The following is a 21,317-nucleotide window of genomic DNA, read 5'->3' as shown; positions in this document are numbered from 1 at the left end:
CAGTCTCTAAAGAACTTTCGACTGCTTTTAACTGGACCAGCAATTTATACAGCACTAGAACAAAAGGCATTCTACGACAATACTCATCACCAAGGAGAATGCCGGTGCCCAAAATCACAGCGGTCGAACTCGGCCTAAACAGGCTAAATTGGATTTTTGTGCAGGATTGGAAGTGAAGGTACCTTCTGAATGTGTAGAGAACCGTAGCTGCATATGGGGCTGTTCACATATTGCATCTTTTGAGCGCATTTACATATTGGGAGCGCATATTGTACACGCTTGCAATTCCTAGGCGCTCGCCATTGAAAACCAAAAGTCACGTGACAAGACCTGACCAATCAGCTCCATACTTTGTATGGAATATACACATTTCTCTCGACTAATTACCTCAGACAAAACACCCAAACACTGCAGTGCTTTTTCATACTATGGATGTGAATAGTTACAGGTACCTAGTTTTCTTCTAAATGTCTTCTTTTGTGCAAAAATAAATAGTCAAGTCAAACAGGTTTGAAAATAGTGAATGATGAGAACTCATTAAGTATTTTGAATATGTCAAGCTGCTGTGATTAAGCCATTGTAATGTTTCTCAGTGAATATTAAATTACTGAAAGAGCTGCAGTTTATTTTGTATTTTATAGGTATATTTTATGTTTTTAAAGTAACTTCAAAGTAAAGTGATTAGTAATCTGATTATTTTTTACATGAAGTAATTAGTAATCAGATTACAATTTTTGAGTAGTAGTCAGTACTTTTAAGTATCTAACCCAATACTTCATTATTGATAATAATGTTTCCTGAGCACAACATCATCTTATTAGAATTATTAACTTTCTATTATTCATCATACGCCATAGAGGAAAAACTAAAATTAAGTGTCAGGATGGCAATAAAAAACTTCCAGAGCTTGAAAATTCATGACATGAAAAAGACTCCAAAATCAGCACCCAAGAGTCCAAATGAAATGTGGTTTAGGTAGTGAAATGTAAATGAGCTTGTTATTCTACCTTGTTAGACTCAGCATCTGTACTTCAGCTTTGCAGTCAATTAGAAGAAGTGCAAGTTTGAAATAAAATCACCAGAAATCGTTGATTAAAAGAAAACGCATTATTGCACTTCTCAGATTTTCTAGAAGGGATTAAAATAAAATTCAGTTCATCCTTTACCTAGGTATTAAAATGAGTGATTAGTTCCTCTTTATGTACAGTATCTTTTTCTGGTAAGTCAATAGTTTCTTGGCTTTATGCTTCAAACAAGCCATTAGCCCTATAAGATAAAGCTCTTTTTTGGGAGTCTCATTTATGTGAACTCCAAAGGGAAGAGCAAGAAACAGTGCGTTTCATCTTCTTTCAGATCTTAACACCTCACCATCTTGTTAGCACTTGTGTTCTTTTACCCTTGTCAGAACCTTCCATCTCTCTGAGCTGGACGTGACTGAAGCCTAAACTAGTCCTATAGAGACGCCTCATCTTGCTGCCTAATGAGACCCTCTGGAAAATGTAGAAGTTTGCCAGCTGTCTTTAGTTATGGATTCGAGTCTGACAGAGACTTGCTTGTCTCGACACTTCAAATGGTTGGCTAAAATCAGTCATTTATGTACTATAAACTACATTCGGGTGTAATGAATTGCAGATATTTTGTTTGAGGGATGGTCCAGCCAAATATGAAAGTTATGATATCATTATGACATCAGCTTACACTCATGTTGTTTTAAGTTGGATGAATTTCTGAAATCCCCATCGGTGCCCTAAGGAGATCGAATGAAAACTTAGGCTAACTCAATTTTTTTTTTCAAACCAAATCAAATCTTTCTGGCAGCCAGACTGTCCACACTATTAATTACAAGCCTTTCGATATGAACGCAAAAAAGCATGTGTATCATCATAATTTTTTCCCTATTCAAAAAAATGTTTTTTTCAACTTATAATTATTTAGTATAAAAGTAATTTTAATTGCAAAAAAACAAAAATTCTGTAAAAATACTACAGTAAAAATCTGTAAGTATCCTTAATATACAGTATATGGTGAATACAAAATTGACTTTACCCAAATTACCTTGCATGATACTTTATTTTATAACATTATTATAGTTCGTTTGACTTTTTTCCCAATCAATTACTGTATTTACATTAGAGATTTATGCTACATCTAATTATTACAAGTACCAGAGATCCAGCAACTGCGGATCACCGGAGAACGACACACACACACACACACACACACCACACTATCGAACTACAAATCCCGTCATGTATCTCGCACACACCTGTTCTGGATCGCCATTGATTACACACACAGCAGGAGGATTGTCAAGGATTGATTATGAGAACTATTTACACAGCACGCACACAAATCAGTGCTGAGTCTTGTAAGCTGACAAGTTAATATTACAACGCATTTTGCCTAGCCTTGATTTTTCATGTACCGTTCTTTGCTTCGTTTGTTTTATGTTGTTTGTCGCCTGGATTGACTTCTCGCCTGTTATTGAACACTCTTTAAGATTTGCCTGTATGCAACTGTTTGCATCTGTACCTGACCTTTGACTGTATAACTGTTTGTACTTGACCTTTGACTGTATAACTGTTTGTACCTGACTTTTGACTGTAAAAAGTCACTTCTTGTCAAAAAATCCTGCATTTAGATCCGTAACTCCGGTGTCCGCCTCCCCCTCAGTGACAATAATATTGATAAATAAAGTTAACTTCATGAATTTAAGTTTATGTCTGTAACCATGATGGTGTTTTGTAGTTGTGTAAAAGACACTGAGCACACTGCTCTGCTCCCACTGCGCCCGGTCAGTAACTGGATGGGAGACCACACGGGAAAGCTAGGATGTTGCCGGAAGTGGTGTTAGTGAGGCCAGCAGGGGGCGCTCAACCTACGCTCTGTGTGAGACCTAACGCCCCAGTTTATTGATGAGGACTCTTTACTGCTCAGTGAGCGCCATCTTTCAGATGAGACATTAAAAGTCCTGACTCTCTGTGGTTGTTTAAAATCCCAGGATGTCCTTTAAAAAAATTAAAAATAAAAAAATAAAATAAAATAAAAAGTTTAGGGGTTGGCCAAATTTGCCCACTGGCCTCTGTCCATCATGGCCTCCTAACCCTCCCCATATCTTAATTGGCTTCATCACTCTGTCTCCTCTCCACCAATCAGCTGGTGTGTGGTGTGCGATCTGGCGCAATATGGTTGCCATCGTGTCATCCAGGTGGATGCTGCACACTGGTGTTGGATGAGAAGATTCCCCCCAAAAATTTGTAAAGCATTTTGAGTGTCTAGAAATTCGCTATATAAATGTAAGGAATTATTATTATTATTATTATTATTATTATTATTATTATTATTATTATTATTATTATTATTACTTTTTTATTAAAGTTTGCCAAATCTTCCTTCTGATAACTTACAGCCAGTTTTTAGAAAACAATTATAAGGCCAACATTACAAGACTAGACTTTATCCTACTCTAGTTTAAACTAGTTGACTCAACCTTGATTATTTTGTTGATGTTTTTTAGATAAACGAACATACTCCATTTTAGAAATCTGTTCACCCAACCCTCTACACACTCTCACACCATCAATGCGATGATCTCTAAACACTTCCAAGTATTTATTTTCTTCTATTTTTCATCAAATCTGTTCACAGGCCTGTCATCTGGTGTCCTCGCAGGATTTTATAGCCCTTGTGTTCACAATAATGGCGACTTTTTCAGACACCGTCATCTATCACAGTTTGGGAGGCCGACTTTAAAAATACCCTGGCTCTCCTCTGAGAGATGAGACGGCAACCAAACAAAATGAAAATTGTATTTGTTGCCACCCTTCAAGGGGACCCTTTGAGAGCTCATCCAGGAGACATCAGGCGGCAGACAGCGAAAGTCATTCCAGCCGGGTGGCCTCGGTGCAGAAATGTGGGGAAATTAGCTGCCAAATTTATCATCTGAATTACCCCGCTCCCTGTTTTCTTATAATGTACAATCACATGTAACTAGATGTGTTTGTCTTCATTACCAAACACTGCGTGCAGGGCGGTAGTATTTATGCATGCATTTAGGAATGCATAATACAAGGCCATTGTATTAACCTTCATATCTAAATATAACCTCTGACTTAACCCGTCATTAGCTGTGTCCTTCAGAGCGGCAGGTGGGCTTTATGTGTGTTCTGTGGCTCTGGGATCATGCTTGGTGTTGCATTGGCACTCAGTCATCTCAGTGTGGTCTGCATGGTAAAACAGGGATTACTGGTGTTGGGAAATGAGAAACTTGTGGTACTGAATCTACAGTGTGAAACACACAATGCCGTTGCATCTCTTTTCCAAATTATTGACTCATAATTTGTAGCCTGCCAATGGAGATTAATGAGTCCTTGTTTGTTTTGAAGCCTCTTTTAAAACCTTATTTACATATACTTTGCATTTACAAATTTTAGCATTTCTGTTTGTGCTTTATTATGAGGATTTACAGTTGAAGTCAGAATTATTAGCCCCCCTGTTCATTCTTATTTTTTCGTCTTACGTGGACGATTGTAGTAATAAAGCCTAGTGGCTTTGTAAAAATAATGAGCTCAGTCTGAGAAACTAGACATAGTGTTGCTTTCATACTGATTAATTTATCAAACAATATTTGTTTTCAACATGCACTCACTGCATTCAAAAGTAGACACTTCAAGCTTTCTATATAAATAGTGTGTGTGTTTTATTTTTGTGGAGTTTCATTTTAGTGATGCGTTTCTAAAAACAGTTTGGGGAGAGACAAAAGAAAGAATGCTCACACTTTATTTTCCTTATTTTGCCAAGGCACACACTTTTGTTATTATTGTGAGTGTACACAAAAACTAGACACCTAACAGATTTGATTAGTGTATAGAGTGGAGTAACTATAACGTCACTTTGTAGGCTAATCGGCTGCTAGCATAAAACTGGTTCCATCGTGAAAACCCCTATAGGATTTTCCTAAAGGCTTTTTGAAGATTGCAAATAATAAGCTCTGTGTTCAAACACTGTTCATTACACTTACATGTTTTGTCCAGCCGAATAATCCTCACATGAAAATACAACTTTAAGCACTTTTGAATCTTAAATGCAAACGCAAGAATTGAAAAGCTAACATTAGGCTATAAACGACCACAGTGCCCTCGGGGCGCTCGTTTATGACGTCAGCCCCAATCTGCTACAGACAACATATCAAGCTTATTTTTAGAAATATGCTCCATGACAGAGAGTCAATCTCTCTGTTTATTATATTATAATCCACGGTATTTATTATAAACAAATAAATAAGCAAAAACGTATAGACCTATGTGCCTTTTGGATAATTTTTACGTGGGAAATACATCTGTTTTGCTTTACGGTTGTTCTAAAAGTATTAAAACTGTGTGTATAAATCTGCCTACATAGTGTTATCATAAGACATATTTTAAAAAGTGTATCGCTTTTGTGCACACAGCCCGCCTACTTAAACAGACGACAGAAATGAGGCGTGAGTAGGAACAGGTCTATCAAATGCCTCCAAGTTCCATCATTGACACAGAGCAACATTCAATATTCCTTTTTTGTCACGAAGTACAGCGGAAAGCAGCCTATACAGTCACATATGCCATACATTTCATAAAGGAGTGTAATACTGCAGTTATGACTGAGTTAAATGTGTTTGGATGAAGAAAAAAAGACGAAAAATCACTTGATCTCGTTATAATGACAGTTAACATAAAATGTATTTTTACACATTTATTTACACATTTGCATTACTGAGAGCAGGAAAGAGACAGGCTGCACTGGTAAGCAGTATCTTCATAATACTGTTTATTAAAATAAATTATCAACAAATTAATCTGTCTTGACACCCTTTACAAATTAAGGAATTATCAACACACAATCTGAATTCTCCATTATAATAATACAACAAACTATAAAATACTAATAAGGAAAATACCTAAATAACAGACAAATCCAAATGCCCAACGCAAGCGGGCTGCGCTCCAGACCAGTTCAGCTCGATGATGTATGTCTCCGACACTGCCTGTAGTCCCATTTAGCAATTTGATAGCAACTGTCTTTTTCAAAGAAGCATAACCGATTTAAAAAATCAAGACTGTGCTGTAACTGATGTGTTTTATGTCGTAGAACAAAACGTGAAAGTATCTTGAGTTTTTGTTTGCCACAAACCTTATTTAAGCGATTTTACTGAAACCCCATTGACTTTGAGATGAGGGAACCGGAACTGCTAAAATGCTAACTCGTTTCCGGGTTTTGCATACAAATTGACGTCATAGTTCCTCCCCTCTATTGCTCTTATCTGTACGATCAAAACTGAAAGTGTCAATTAAGTTGTTTTTGACGTTATCAGGAGAAGACGTCTCAAACTGTGTATACACAGTCGCCGACCCCTAAATAACCCTAAATAGGTTTATCATTCCTCTTTATGTTTAGTAGATGATGCACTTTGTGATTGATTAGTATTTTTTGAAACTCTTTATTTTGTGTTTTTGAATATTATTGTTTAAGGTAAAGTATTGGATTGCATGTATGCCATCTTAAAAGGTCATTAGATAATTAACATAAAATAGTGTATACATGTAAAATGTTATTTTAGAAATATTTATTATAAATATGAATATTTATGATATAATTTTTTTTAATGTTGAAATAGCTTTTATTTTCAATTTTATTTTAAATGTAAATGTGCTTGCCAAGTGCACAAGACCTAAAAAAGGTATTTATTTATTTGTTTGTTTATTTAGTACTTAACTATTAAGTACTTAAAATATATACGTTAAAGAGATATTTCACCCAAAAAAAAATTAAAATTACTTCATTTGCTCTAAATCTGGTTGCTGGGAGCCTTCAACCTCAATGGTAAAAAAAAAATAAAAATAAAAATACTATGTTAGTTAATGGATCCCAGCAGCCAGCATTTTTCAAATTATCTCTTTGTGTGTGTGTGTGTGTGTGTGTGTGTGTGTGTTTGTGTGTGTGTGTGTGTGTGTGTGTGTGTGTGTGTGTGTGTGTGTGTGTGTGTGTGTGTGTGTGTGTGTGTGTGTGTGTGTGTGTGTGTGTGTGTGTGTGTGTGTGTGTGTGTGTGTGTTTAACAGAAGAACGAAAAATAGATTTTGAACAAGTGAAGGGTGAGTACAGTAACTGATGAAAAAATATTTATTTTTGGGTGAACTCTTGAATATAATATAGAGGCATGCTCTTTGTCATTTGGAGCAAAACAGGAAACATCCACTTGGTCGTCTTCTTGTCTGTGTACACATTATTTGATTCTAGAGCAGAGGTGCCCAAAGTAGGCCCATTGTAATCTTTGGTTTGGCACACTATCCTATCTGAAACGAGAAGGAGAATGATAGGGAGTTGGTTGGGGCGAATGACAGAAATCTTGACATTTCTAATTTAATATATACCCTTTTGTTTCTTTGTTTAATTGAGGAGGTACAAAAAAAGCCAACTAAAATTAAATGTTTTATATGACTCAGACTTTTAAAATGTAAATGCTGTCACTTGACAGGACAATGCACAAGACATCGGTGAGCAAATCAAGGAAAAGACAGGAGCAGCTTGACTGGTGATTCAGTATTGAGCTCCAATGTGTTATAAATGTGATTGTTTATGTTTTTACTATAATAAGTTGATTATAAAATTGTCAAATTATACTGCATCATCATTTAATATGTTTTAAAGCAACCTTTTCTAGTTATATTTAAATAATAAGCAAACAAATGAACAAATTTAATTTAATACAGTATATTTAACTTCGGCCCACAGCCTTCAATCAAGTTTGGTTTTTGGCCATTTATAAGAAAAAGTTTGGGCACCACTGTTCTAAAACCACGGCCTTTGATTCTGAGGAAACATGTTTGTCTATTGTGGCGACCTCCCGTTTTTAACAGAAGCAGCAGGTGAATGCTAACCCATAGAGACATGTGAGAGCAGTCAGTATATCCTCAACCTGACATATCTCAGACTTATCCATCTGTATATCATTTGACGAGCACAGTACAAGCTCCAAAGGTGTATAAGGGATCAAATCGACTGAATAAAGCCTGCCCTGTAAGAAAATTGCTTGTTGAAGTCAGACTATAATCTTGTATCGTCTCATCCAGGATCAGAAACACCTCCAAACAGTACCAAGTGGAAAGAGACTTCCATATATCCACTCCTCCACCACTTTCTCCCTATACAAGATGAACAAATTCAATCAGTCTGACTGTCGATGTTCTCGTCTCTGTAATACTGAGCGATCTACTGCACGCTAATTCGTTTAATTAAAAGAAGAGCACTTAATCTAGAAAGTTAATCTGCTGGCACTTAGCTGATGCAAGGTGTAGTATGAGTGTATGGATGAGAAACGGGACAAAACAAACATGTGCTGAAAGCTAAAATGTGCACCCATACAAAAGGTATTGATTCATGAGCATGTTGCATTGCACTTTATATTACAGTATGTACATTTATCGGCACTTTATTAGGTACACCTGTCCAACTGCTCGTTCGGACAGCAGTTAGGAGCAGGTTAATTGTAGAAGTTATTGTAATTATTTTGAAAAATACATTGTATATACACAAAGAACTGGACTATAATAATAAAATGCTGCTGCATGCCTTACTTGGCAACATCATCAAAAGTCACCGATGTCTAATCACTCTCATTCACTGCTGTAACTGATATGTATTGTAATCAAATAACCCTCATTATGTACTTTGACCTTTCTGAGCAATCACATTAGAGATGGTGTGGGTGAAGCGCGTGCGATTGCATTGTCTGTTTACGAATGTGTCATAGTTCTCTTTTCACTCATCGCCTCGAGCAACAAAAGTCATTTGCTGTAGCAGGTATACCTCTACTAAGGTGTTGACAGGTAGGAGTTATGCTGTTGATTCTCTGTGCTATGGCCCGGAGTGTGTTGTTTGGTGTGTAAGCATGATATATGTGACAGCTGACACTAGACTGCTAGAATGTTTTATCTTAGGATGATATATAAGAAGAATTTAAGAGCTAAAGCACATACAGTAAAGGCTTAGTCAGAAGTGCTGAAGTAAATACTAGCCTAATCGGTGGGGGTTCTGTGTAAAAGCATTGTTAATGTTTCTGAAGTCATTCAGTATGCGTTGCATTTTGTCTGCAAAGAGTTCTTTATTTATCTTGAAAGAGACGCACTGTACCACAGTCTGTTGCTATAAACGTAGTCGTTTGCTTTTATACTTCCATGCCAGTTTCAAAGTTCAGCTCATAATCTCACGTGTGAGCACGTAGGAGTGGATAATGGGATTTACAAGGAACTTTGATTTGTGGCTGGAAAAACACAGTGACTCGTTGCATTGCATGTGCTATAGACTGCTGCTGGTCTTTAGAATTTAGTATCAATGTTTATATTTTTTCTTATTAAATTTCAGAGTATGTAGTAAATGTGATGCCATTCAAAATCTAAATGCCTCAGTCATACAAACTGTTTCTGTCTATTCTGACCCACAAAGTGAACTCAAGTTTTCTTTTCTTTTCCCCTCTGCAGTGTGGAAGGTGAGGCTCCGGGCGGCGAGTCGGGCCCCTCTCTGGACAATAGTGGAGGTTACTTACGAGGACCGGTGAGCCGCAGTGCTATCATTAGTGGCGAGCACTTTGACGGCCCACCGTTGTACGCTCACGAGGTACGGCAGCGCCCACGGAGACCCAAACTTCAGCATTCTCAGTCCATTCTCCGCAAACAGGCTGAGGAGGAGGCCATCAAACGCTCCCGATCGCTGTCTGAGAGCTATGAGCTCTCCACCGACCTCCAAGACAAACAGGTAAAGTCCTTCAGGATCTTTAACTGGAAATCTACCAAGAAACTGTAAATTCTCCACCAACTATTTGCATTCACATTTTGATGAGCCTTTATGGTGCCAAGGGGGTGTGATTGAGGTTTAGTGGCTTCATCTTATGCTTGATGTACTTCCCCCTCAAAGGACTGTGTAAATAAATCTAGTTTATTGTCGTTGGGTGAACATTAATTCCTTAAAGTTGCTTGTGGTGACTGCCTGTCTTTCATATGAAGAAATTTAATATGCCCAAAGGTTGATATGAGATCAATGAGAGCATTTTAGGACTAGAAAGATGAGAATCATAACTCAGTGCATGCTGGGAGAGTGATCCGTATTCAGAGTGAGGGTGCTGCGGTACTATCCAGAGGCATGCTGCCCATCGTCTCTGTGTGAGGTCCCAGCAGAGCTGAGAAATGTGATTAGTTCTGCCTATTCTCCAGGCTAAAAAGGTCTTGGGCTGGCTTTTGCATTAAAGAAGGTTATGACTGATTGCTTAGGTGCCATGCTAAAAGCCTTTCTTGGTCCATGATGCCTTTATAGGGAATGAAATGGTAAGTTTTATCAATCTTACCTGTCAAAATACCTTGGAGTACCATGTGTGGCTTTTATTTGGTCATAGTGTGTCATGGAAGAGAGGACAAAATTAAATTTCATCAACAAAAAATTACTTGAGTCTAAAGAAGAAGGGGCATGATCGGGAATGCTATTTTCACAAAAAAAATTATGCTTCATCCTTGTTTTCACAGGTGGAGATGCTTGAGCGGAAGTATGGAGGGCGTTTTATAACCCGACATGCTGCACGAACAATCCAGACTGCATTCCGCCAGTATCAGATGAACAAGAACTTTGAGCGCCTCCGGAGTTCTATGTCAGAAAACCGCATGTCCAGACGCATAGTTTTATCCAATATGAGAATGCAGTTTTCATTTGAAGGACCTGAAAAAGTCCACAGTTCATACTTTGAGGGCAAGCAGGTGTCTCTTACGGATGATGGGTCTAAACTAGGAGCATTGGTACAATCTGAGCGCGGTGAGATGGTCCCCGCCAACATGAAGTCACCTGCGGTCCAGAGCGATTTCACAGACGCCATTACAGAACTGGAGGATGTTTTCTCTCGACAAGTGAAGTCATTGGCAGAATCGATAGACGATGCACTGAACTGTCGTAGCCTACACGGAGACGAGGGACAGTCAGAAGCAACCAGAGGTCATCCAGACTTGGAGCAAGAGGTTACCTACCAGGTCAAGCCTTCCCACGGTAGCGAGCACCGAAAGCGAGATGAGATGACAGCCTCCTACAGCGATGTGACACTTTATATAGATGAGGAAGAGCTCTCGCCACCTCTTCCTTTATCACAATCAGTTGACAGACCCTCTAGCACTGAGTCAGACCTCCGTATACGTTCTTTGAACTCTTCGCAGGACTACTGGTCTCTAGCTCATAAGGATGAAAAAGCCGACACGGACACTAGCTGCCGCAGCACCCCATCTCTAGAGTGTCAAGAGCAAAGATTGAGAATAGACCACCTTCCTCTGCTCACTATCGAACCTCCGAGTGATAGCTCTGTTGAGTTGAGTGACCGCTCTGACCGAAGCTCTCTCAAGAGACAGAACGCTTACGATCGAGGCATAGCCAGCCAGCAGGGCAGCCCTAAGCACATCCCTTCCCATGCACTCCCACCACGGGGGCCAGCAAGAGAGGATGAAGCTCCACGCCATCGGCCGCGGCAGCTGGAAAGCCATCTGGCTATCAATGGCACCGCCAACCGGCAAAGCAAATCCGAGTCTGACTTCTCTGATGGTGATAATGACAGCATCAACAGCACTTCCAATTCCAATGATACGATCAACTGCAGTTCGGAGTCCTCTTCCAGGGACAGTCTTCGAGAGCAGACTCTCAGTAAGCAGACGTATCACAAGGAGACACGAAACAGTTGGGACTCGCCAGCATTTAGCAATGATATCATCCGCAAGAGGCACTATCGAATTGGCCTGAACCTTTTCAACAAGTAAGTGTGTGAATGCATCCTTTTGGCTGTTGAAAGCTTGTTGGGAAAAAAGTATGTGGGTGGATTGACAGCAGTTGTGCAAAGCATTAGCTCCAAATCTACTCTGGGATTTCCTGCTTCTTGCAAAATTTAGACCCAGTAACTGTAAAGGCACTGTCACATAAATTACATTTAGGTGAAGTGCTGATCTGTCGTCAGTAGTCTTGCAATGCTGACTCAGAGGTCACTTCCAAGCCAAGCAGCTTTTTACTGGTAAACACATTGTTCAGTTTGAGGTTAGACAAAGTAAACATACTTGAATCCAATGTAAATTCCTAATTGTTTCAGAAGGACTTTTGCATAGAGATGGTTTCAGAGCACACACATCTAAGGTCATTTTAATGTGAGCACTTTAATGGTCAAATACATGCAAATTTGTGTCAAAACACAGTGTTTAGTGAATATTCATTATTCATAACCCTCATTTATGTAATAGACATAAGGGTTGAGAATCAAACGACATGTGAAAGAGAAACCATTATTCAGAACCGCACTGCTGTTAAAGTGACAGTGCCTAATATTCCTGCTGCTGACTGTTTTTATCTTTAATCAAACAACAAAAGGAGAAAACCACTCACTGCTCTTGACTCAGGGACTTTTGTAGCTATAATTAAAGTTTCTTTCTTACAGTCAAGGTGCTTGAAGCACAGTTTGTTTCATATTTTTATTCTATTGTATTTATTTCCCCTTCCTTATTTACAGAGAGGAAAATAACAGTATATACACAGTTGAAGTCAAAATTATGAGCCCTACTTATTTATAGTGGCTCTTTTCTGATTAACGGAAAGATGTTTTTACAACACATTTCTGAACATAATAACTCATTTCTAAATAATTTTTTTATCTTTGCTATGTACAGTACATAATATTTGACTGCATATTTTTCAAGATACAAGCATTCAGCTTAAAGTGCAATTTAAAGGCTTAATTAGGTTAATTAGGCAAGTTATGGTAATTATAGGCAAGTCATTGTGTAACAGTAGCTTCTTCTGCGGACAACTAAAACAATACAGTATCTTGCTTAAAGGGGCTGATAATGTTGATCTTACAATAGTTTTGAAAATAGCCAAAATAAAACAATTAAGACTTTCTCCAGAAAAAAAATAATAATTATAGTAAATACTGTGAAAAATTCCCTGCTCAGTTAAACATAATTTTGGAAGTATTCAACTTTACATCGTTTGGAATAATCGTGATTACAATTATGACCAAAATAATTATGATTCAGCATACAGTAAATGTGTTGCTTGCTGACATACATTCTAAATTTCCACAATGCAACTTGGTACAGTGCATAATGATATGCATTTACTCCATATCCATTGTTGGAATTACCAAAAAGCAAATAGTAACACAACTCTTAATTGGGACTCTTTTTTTAAGAATACAGTCCCAGCAAACAATTTTGTGTTGAATAGACATCCAATAGATATCAAAATGTAGTAAGCTTGGCTAAAACAAGGCTAAACTTGTTCTCTCAGTGAAAATCTAATAGACATCTAAAAATAGCCCAAAACTAGACTAGTCGTCAAAAAGACAGATTAGACAGACTTTATATGTGTAGTCATTCATTTTTGTTTATTTGATGAATAATCTAGTGTTGGCCTATTTTTAAACATCTATTAGATTTTCACTGACAGCCCAAATTTAGCCTTGTTTTAGTCAAGACGGCTATGTTTAGACGTCTATAAAATATCTATTAGTCATCTTTTAAAGCAAAAAAATGCTTGCTGGGGTATAGCACCAAAAGTGCAAGACTAAATACTACAATTGGCTAACAAAGAATCATCACTTTTGTGTGCAACAAGTTAGAGGAACGACAACACAGGAAACTGCATTTCGAATACACATTCAAAAAACCATAATACAAAGACAGTGCACAGCAATGAACCATTCTCAAACAAAGCTTGTCTCATCTTCTGACAAACTACCACATGCCAAGGAGTAACAACAGGATCTGCTGTATGTCTCTTGTTGTTTACGGGGACATTCTTGTCATGTCTAATATGGAGAGAGGTGCACTCCTTCCTCGAATTGCATGTGCTTATCACACGTTGTGACAATAATCAGGGCTATCGGAAAGTGTTTAATTGGTCACCACCCATTGAACATCAATGGGGAAACGGGTGAGAATATAAAGGTGGAGGGCTGTAGTAGTCAGAGTAAGCAGTCAGAGAGAGAGTGACGAATGGAACATGACACGGCGTAAGGCTGGATGTGGAAGAAAGAGGATAGCTGAATGGGTGGAATGGTATGGCGTAAGGCATTATGCGGAAGAAAAGCGGAGAGCCCAGAACTGTTTTGTGCAGAACTACATTTGAAATAATGAACTTCACTGTTCAAAAAGAACTTTACTGTTCAATATGATAATAAAATCCTTCTTCTTCAAAGAAAAATTATGTTGATGGCAACTTTCTGGTGTACACCATGGCGTCGTTAGGATACTCAGTTAAAATAGTTGGGTTAAAATACCCCAACATATACCACTTATAGGTTATTATAGCACCTTCCCAACTGTGGGTTATTTTAACCCAATGCAATGAGTTATATAATTTAACACCTTAACCAAGACATGACACCTGGTTTTGCTGGTTCCTAAAGGTGAGAATGACGCAGAAAATGTGTTTATTACCAAACGTGTCATTTCCCCCCAAAAAAAATTTAAAGATGAACACAGGGGGTAGAGAAAGCAGTTTTTATTTGTTTAATATAGATCAGCTATGAAGCGAGCGTTTGTATTATCAATAATTAAGAGTGCTGGTGAATTGCTTCTGAAAATCATGACAGGGAGAGGTAATTTGATAAAATAAATTAATAACAATATTATTGTTAGAGCTTAAATAAACTTTCTAACACAAAAACGTTACGTACGTATATTAATACAGCTGTTCAGATTCAGTTAAATCAGATGACTGTTGAAATTCAAAAATTTTAACCCAACTGGTTGAGTCAATAAATAAATAACCAAATAAAAGTAAAAATTACCCAACAAAGCACCAAATATTTAACTCAACTAGTTAAGGTAATAAATAAATAACCTAATAAAGGATAAAAATAATCCAACAAAGCCCCAAATATGTTTAACTTAAACTTTGGGTTTAATAAAAAACTCAATGTATTTTAGAGTCTACTGATTGCAGGGGAAATGCAAGACTGATCAGGGAACATGGAACATGCCTAACTTTTAACTCCAAAGAAATAGTACTCAGCTTCTCATTTCCACACGACGTGCATGCTTTGGTTGGAAGCATCAAATTTTAGATGCACTGAGTAATGATTTTCATTAGCACCAATCAGAGCTGCGTTAATGGCTGTGATCTTATTGCGTGAACAATGCCGGGAGCTAATGTTTTTTTCAATTATCCTTTAAACCAAGCACACAATGCAAACAGATCTGTGTTTTCCTTTTCCAGACATTCATTATGATTTTGGCTCATTTATTTATGCAGTACGTGTCTGTGTGCTTGTGTGTCACACCGCCTGTTTGATTGCCACTCACTCTAAATTTGATTAGCGATCAAGCAATTAGAATCGTGATGAGAGCAGTGTTAGTTTAGTTGTGCTGCTGATCAAGGAAAGCATTGCACTCTCATTACCACAGTTTACCATCTAAGCATGAGATCAAAACAAATATGTTTAATATTTTTAAATATATACAGCTGAAGTCAGAATTATTAGCCCCCATGAAATATTAGCCCTCCTATATATTTTTCTCCATTTTCTGTTTAAAGGAAAGAAGATTTTTTTAAAAACATTTCTAAACATAATAGTTCATTCATTTATTTTTTTTTTTGTGCTTAGTCCCTTTATTAATCAGGGGTCGCCACAGCAGAATGAACTGCAAACTTATCCAGCACATCTTTTACGCAGCAGATGCCCTTCCAGCTGCAACCCAACACTAGAAAACACCCTTACAAACTCTTTCACACACATACACGATGGCCATTTTAGCTTATTTAATTCACCTGTAGTGCATGTCTTTGGACTGTAGGGGAAACCGGAGCACCCGGAGGAAACCCACGCAAACACAGAGAGAACATGCAAACTCCACACAGAAATGCCAACTGACCCAGCCGGGCCTCGAACCAGCAACCAAACAAAATGTTTTGAATACCTAATTTCTAATAACTGATTTATTTTATCTTAGCCATGATGACAGTACATAATAAATATTATAGTAGTTATTCATTTGACCCAATGGTTGAGTTAAAATAATTTGGTGCTTTGTTGGGTTATTTTTAACCTTTATTCTGTTATTTAATAATAACTCAACCAGTTAGGTAAAAAATATTTGGTTCTTTGTTAGGTTATTTTAACCTTTATTGGGTTATTTATTAATAACTCAACCAGTTGGGTTAAATATTTGGTGCTTTGTTTAGTTATTTGTAACTTTTATTGGGTTATTTAATAATAACTCAACCAGTTGGGTTACATATTTATAATTTCAACAGTCAACTGATTTAACTGACAGCTGTATTAATATGCTTACGTATATATATATATATATATATATATATATATATATATATATATATATATATATATATATATATATATATATATATACATATATATATATATATATATATATATATATATATATATATATATATTAGGGATGTAACGATATCAGAATTTTACGGTACGGTAATACCTCGGTATGAATGTCACGGTACGGCCAAAAGTGTCAATGACATACAAATTAGCCATCTATCTGTAAACTTTGAAACAGAACCTACAATTTTAATAACAAGAAAATATTAAACCATGTAAAAAAAAATAAAGTTTCAATTTAGTATTGTTGAAAACTCATCACATTCAACATTTAATCACTCACTCACTTAGATAGAGATGGGTTTAAAGGAAAATTATCATATAAATATAATCTGGTAAAAGCTGGTATCTCTGGGCATTTACAATACCGTTACATCCCTAATATATATATATATATATATATATATATATATATATATATATATATATATATATATATATATATATATATATATATATATATATATATATATATATATATATATATGCATATATATATATATATATATATATATATATATATATATATATATATATATATATATATATATATATATATATATATATATGCATATATATATATTTTTTTTTTTCTTATTAAATGTTTTTTTTGTTTTCATTCTGGTATTACCATTGCTACTATCAATAATAATAATACTATATTATTTTCATTACATTTTAAGTTTCAGACACTAAAGGGTTTTTATCAGTTTAATACAGATTGACTATGAAGCACGCGTTTGTATCTTCAATAATTTAGAGTGTTGGTGAAGCGGATATAAAAAACACAACATGGAGATGTTATAGCTTAAATAAACTTTACAATAGTAATAGCAATAGTAGCAATAGTAATATCAGAATGGAAAAAATAACATTTAATCAAATTAACCCAATGCATTGGGTTAATTTATATAACCCAATACATTGGGTTATAATAACCTATAGTTGGGAAGGTACTATAGTAGCCTATAGTTGGGTTATGAGTTGTAATTTTTAACCCAACTATTTTAACTGAGTAGTATTCAGCTTAAAATGCAGTTTAGGTCATATAATGATGATTTGTTCTGTAGACTATAGAAAAAAAATATTGCCTAAGGGGGCTAATAATATTGACTTTAAAATGTTATTTCACAATTAAAAACTGCTTTTATTCTAGCTGAAATAAAACAAATGAGACCTTCTCCAGAAGAAAAAAATATTATAGGAAATATTGTGAATAATTCCTTGCTCTGTTAAACATCATTTGTGAAGTGTTTGAAAAAGAACAGGTGGGCTAATAATTATGTCTTTAACTGTTTATTCTTTAAAATGTTTAGGGGATATTATTCATCAACTGTTTGCAGTCATGGGGCATTTCAAATAAGAATAAACTACTCACTGGATGGATAAATGTGCTTGCTTAAAACTGCTGGGCATTTTTATGTGTCTGTATTGAATGTTTGTTAGTTTAAAAGCTTTGTTTAAAGTCGAAGCCTCTAATCTTGGATGATTGTGGATTTGCCAGTTTTGCCCATTAAGTTCCTTTTAATCTTGTGTGGTAACGGTCCAGCCACAAGAGCATGCTTGATCTGAGAGCTGCTTAGTCACACATTGGGACCAGTACGTTTACTGTTCAGACGTTTGATCTTCTTTATTGTCTCTAGGAAACCTGAAAAAGGCATCCAGTATCTGATTGAGCGAGGATTTGTCCCAGACACACCTGTGGGAGTTGCCCATTTCCTGTTACAGAGAAAAGGGTTGAGTCGACAGATGATTGGCGAGTTCCTGGGCAACAGGCAGAAACAGTTCAACAGAGATGTTCTTGAGTAAGTTCAGTCATTTTAACTGGATGAAGTCCACGAAAATCACAGATGTGTTTTGTTGCATATTTATATATTATACTGTATACTATACAATGCCTGTCTTGTTTGCCTCTGAGCTAACTTCCCTGAACTGTCTCCTCCATCACTGCTCTTATCCAATCTGCATCATTCTCATGGTCACTAAAACCCATCTCATCAGTTCTGTCCTTTACTTCTTTCATTTACCATAGAACATTATGGTCCTCACTAATACACTGTTCTCTGTATTTAAATCTAATCAAAGTATTGTCATTAAAACTAGATTTTATCCATCATGCAAATGCGATTAACATACATGTATGAATATTCAACATTATATTACTAGCATTCGTGTTGTTATTGTTTACACCTTAAAATATTACAGCTGACCTTCCTATCTAGCTAACCTATTGCAATGTTGCAAATTCCACTATTTCCACTTGGCATGTTGGCAACACATACATTTAATTGATTTACACAACTCATTTGATAAAAACTATTATGAGTTGTTAATGTCATCATAACCATACTGGAGGTGATGATTTTTTTGCAGATCTGACATCAGTTGATCCTTTGTTTTTATTGATGTTTTGATTTGCATTCAGCAACTACTCACAATAAACGCCAGTCTGTTAGAAATCACACTACAGAAAAACACTGTACATCATGTGACTTAACCAAAGCACATCATTGGCTAAACTAAGGTCTTCTCTTTCCAACAAAAAAATTAGAATGTTGGTCTTAAAGAAACAGTGGCAAGGAGATGAGCAAAATATCATGTGCGGTAGAGGGTTAAAAATATTGCACATATTATTAACTTTTTGTCTTGTTTTGCATTGGCTTTTTCCATGAGCTATGCATTGGCAGTTATTTTAGATATGTAGGTGGTAATTTATACATGCACAACATTTTTACTATTTCTTCTTGCTTCTTTTTGTTTTGCTCTGGGTTATAAGGGTTGTGGATGGGCAAAGTTGCTTGTTAATATGTTCATATGTTATTATCTTATCATTTTTCTCATAAGATTTGTTTTTTTTTTTTCTAAAAGGGCTCATTTTTTTACACACTGTAAAAAATGTCCAGATTTTCACAACATGTTACTTTAATTTTGACAAAAAATTAAATTAGTATCACCTTACAGGATTTACTGTAAACATTCACAGTAATTTGTCGTATTCATAGTTTTATTGTGAAATTAAGGCGGGTAGTATGATTACAGCAAATTACTGTGAAAAGAACTTTATATTTTGCATGTTAGTTATAGGAATTCAAACTCTTTTTATTTCATTCAACATAGACATGAATACAAATGAACTTTTATGCTAGTATTGGCACTTTTTTGATATTTAGAAATAACAGTATGTTATCGCAGCCCCAAAAACAATTTGGTTTCTTCTTCAAAAATAACTTGAAAGAAAATCATCCCGTTTTAAAACAACATGAATGTCATGGTAAATTTTCATTTTTGGGTGCACTGCACCTTTAAATAATTTTATATGAAAATATGAAGTAATTTTTAATGTACATAACTTTGTGCCTAGCCAAAAGCATAACAAACTGGACAAAAGTAATTGATTCATGAAACCAAACACTGTTAAACACCCAAAGTGATTTTAAAGTCAGGGTAAATGTCACAATGACTAGCCGAGGAAAGCCTGCTTCCCAGTAAAATGTAGTTATTCTACAAGATAATACTGTGAAATCAATCTACTGTGAAGTTACAGTGTATATCTGTAATTTCACAGTAATTTTACGTAACAAAATCACAGTAAATTACTGTGAACTACCTCATTTTTAGATACTACCCAAGTGTGCAGCAAGCCTGCGTTTGAGTGAAGGTCTCGGCCGTTAGATCGCCCCCTGGGGGCTGGCTGCAGTACAAGTCATAAAGCCCGCCTCCTCTGTGTTAATGAAGGAGACTTGAGCCCAAATAAAAAAATTAATTACACTTGCAATAAACTGTCCCGAAAGATGGTTCTGGTCGATTAAGGCATTGGTTATTGTGCTGAAATAGGTGCAGATCTTCATTTTTGTAAACAGTTTGTTTTTAGCAGTAATTTAATGCTGGGCGTGTCATCTTGATTGACAGCTGTGATTGACAGTTTCTCAAAGCAGCGCGTCTGAGCTTCGGCAGGAGACTGAAGTGTTATTATTCGATTTCTGTATTATTTTACCATGACAAAATGAGTTCAGTAGTAAACTAAAGTTTCTGACATACATGATCCTGGTGGAACACTGTTTATTCGGTAAGGTCAGGGCTTTTTTCGGGCTTTATTAGTTTGCTGATACACGTACGCCTAGCCACCCAGATAGCAAAATACACTAGGGCCAGTTCCTGCTAGATTCCAGCCGAAGACTTACCCCTCAGAGCTCAGACTGACTACCACTGCTGGACCTACTCCGGATGCCTGGACTCACTGCCCGAATCCAGCCCGAGTCAATCGAGCCAGATGCGGCGGCCGAGCGAGCCGGCGCTGCCGCATGCGAGCCAGAATCAGCCCGCGACGCCGCGAGTAGGTTATGCGCTGCGGACCGGAGCTGGCGCGATTGAATATATAAAACCTTCATATTTGTTAACGTTATTACATCCATTTGTGTTGATAAGACAGCAAACGCATGCTGAGCAGTTCGGGGGGCGTGGCTGATTTTACATAAAGCGTTTGGTTGGAAGCTCGACTCAGCTCATTTTCGCGGCTCCTCCTCTGGCTCCATCAGACAGTCCTTCTGAGAATGTCAAGGCTCCAATTTCAGCAGTCTTTTGCGACAGTTTGTGCCCGTCAAGCAGGCGTTTTGCCCTCAAAGCGTTCAATGGGAAAAGGGGCTGTCGCGTCGTCCATATTTTTTACAGTCATTGATACTACCTCAATTTACATATAGTATTTTACTGTGAAAGAAATGCAATTATTAGCCAGCAATTTATTGTGAATTTAAGGTATTTTTTTACAGTGCATGCATGTTCTTTGTTTAATTAAAAATTGAGCTAATCGACTATAAATGGAAAAAAATTTACAGGCAAAAGCCATAGTCTGTTTCTTCATCCCTGTTTATTTAATCTACAATCAGAGTTAGATCACAAAAAATAACAAATAAAAACA

General features: G+C 36.5%; 1 protein-coding gene across 28 annotated transcripts in view; it reads left to right on the top strand.

Moving 5' to 3' along the window:
• Window positions 1-21,317, top strand: part of iqsec1b (IQ motif and Sec7 domain ArfGEF 1b) — a 349,885-nt gene that overhangs the window by 304,052 nt on the left and 24,516 nt on the right. For 26 of the 28 annotated variants that reach the window (XM_068224349.2, XM_009306070.5, XM_009306073.5 and 23 more), the window contains 3 exons: window positions 9,513-9,786; window positions 10,548-11,809; window positions 18,046-18,207. In XM_068224349.2, the coding sequence (XP_068080450.2) occupies window positions 9,513-9,786; window positions 10,548-11,809; window positions 18,046-18,207 (1,698 nt within the window). Of the gene's footprint in view, window positions 1-8,712; window positions 8,862-9,512; window positions 9,787-10,547; window positions 11,810-18,045; window positions 18,208-21,317 lie in introns of those variants that run through there. The other 2 variants (XM_073916781.1, XM_073916794.1) reach the window with 2 other exon arrangements.

The sequence above is a fragment of the Danio rerio genome, chromosome 11 (genome assembly GCF_049306965.1).
Source record: "Danio rerio strain Tuebingen ecotype United States chromosome 11, GRCz12tu, whole genome shotgun sequence".
In the NCBI taxonomy this organism is placed as follows: Eukaryota; Metazoa; Chordata; class Actinopteri; order Cypriniformes; family Danionidae; genus Danio; species Danio rerio.
The sequence above is the reverse complement of the archived record's forward strand: the minus strand, read 5'-3'. Positions and strand labels throughout refer to the sequence as shown.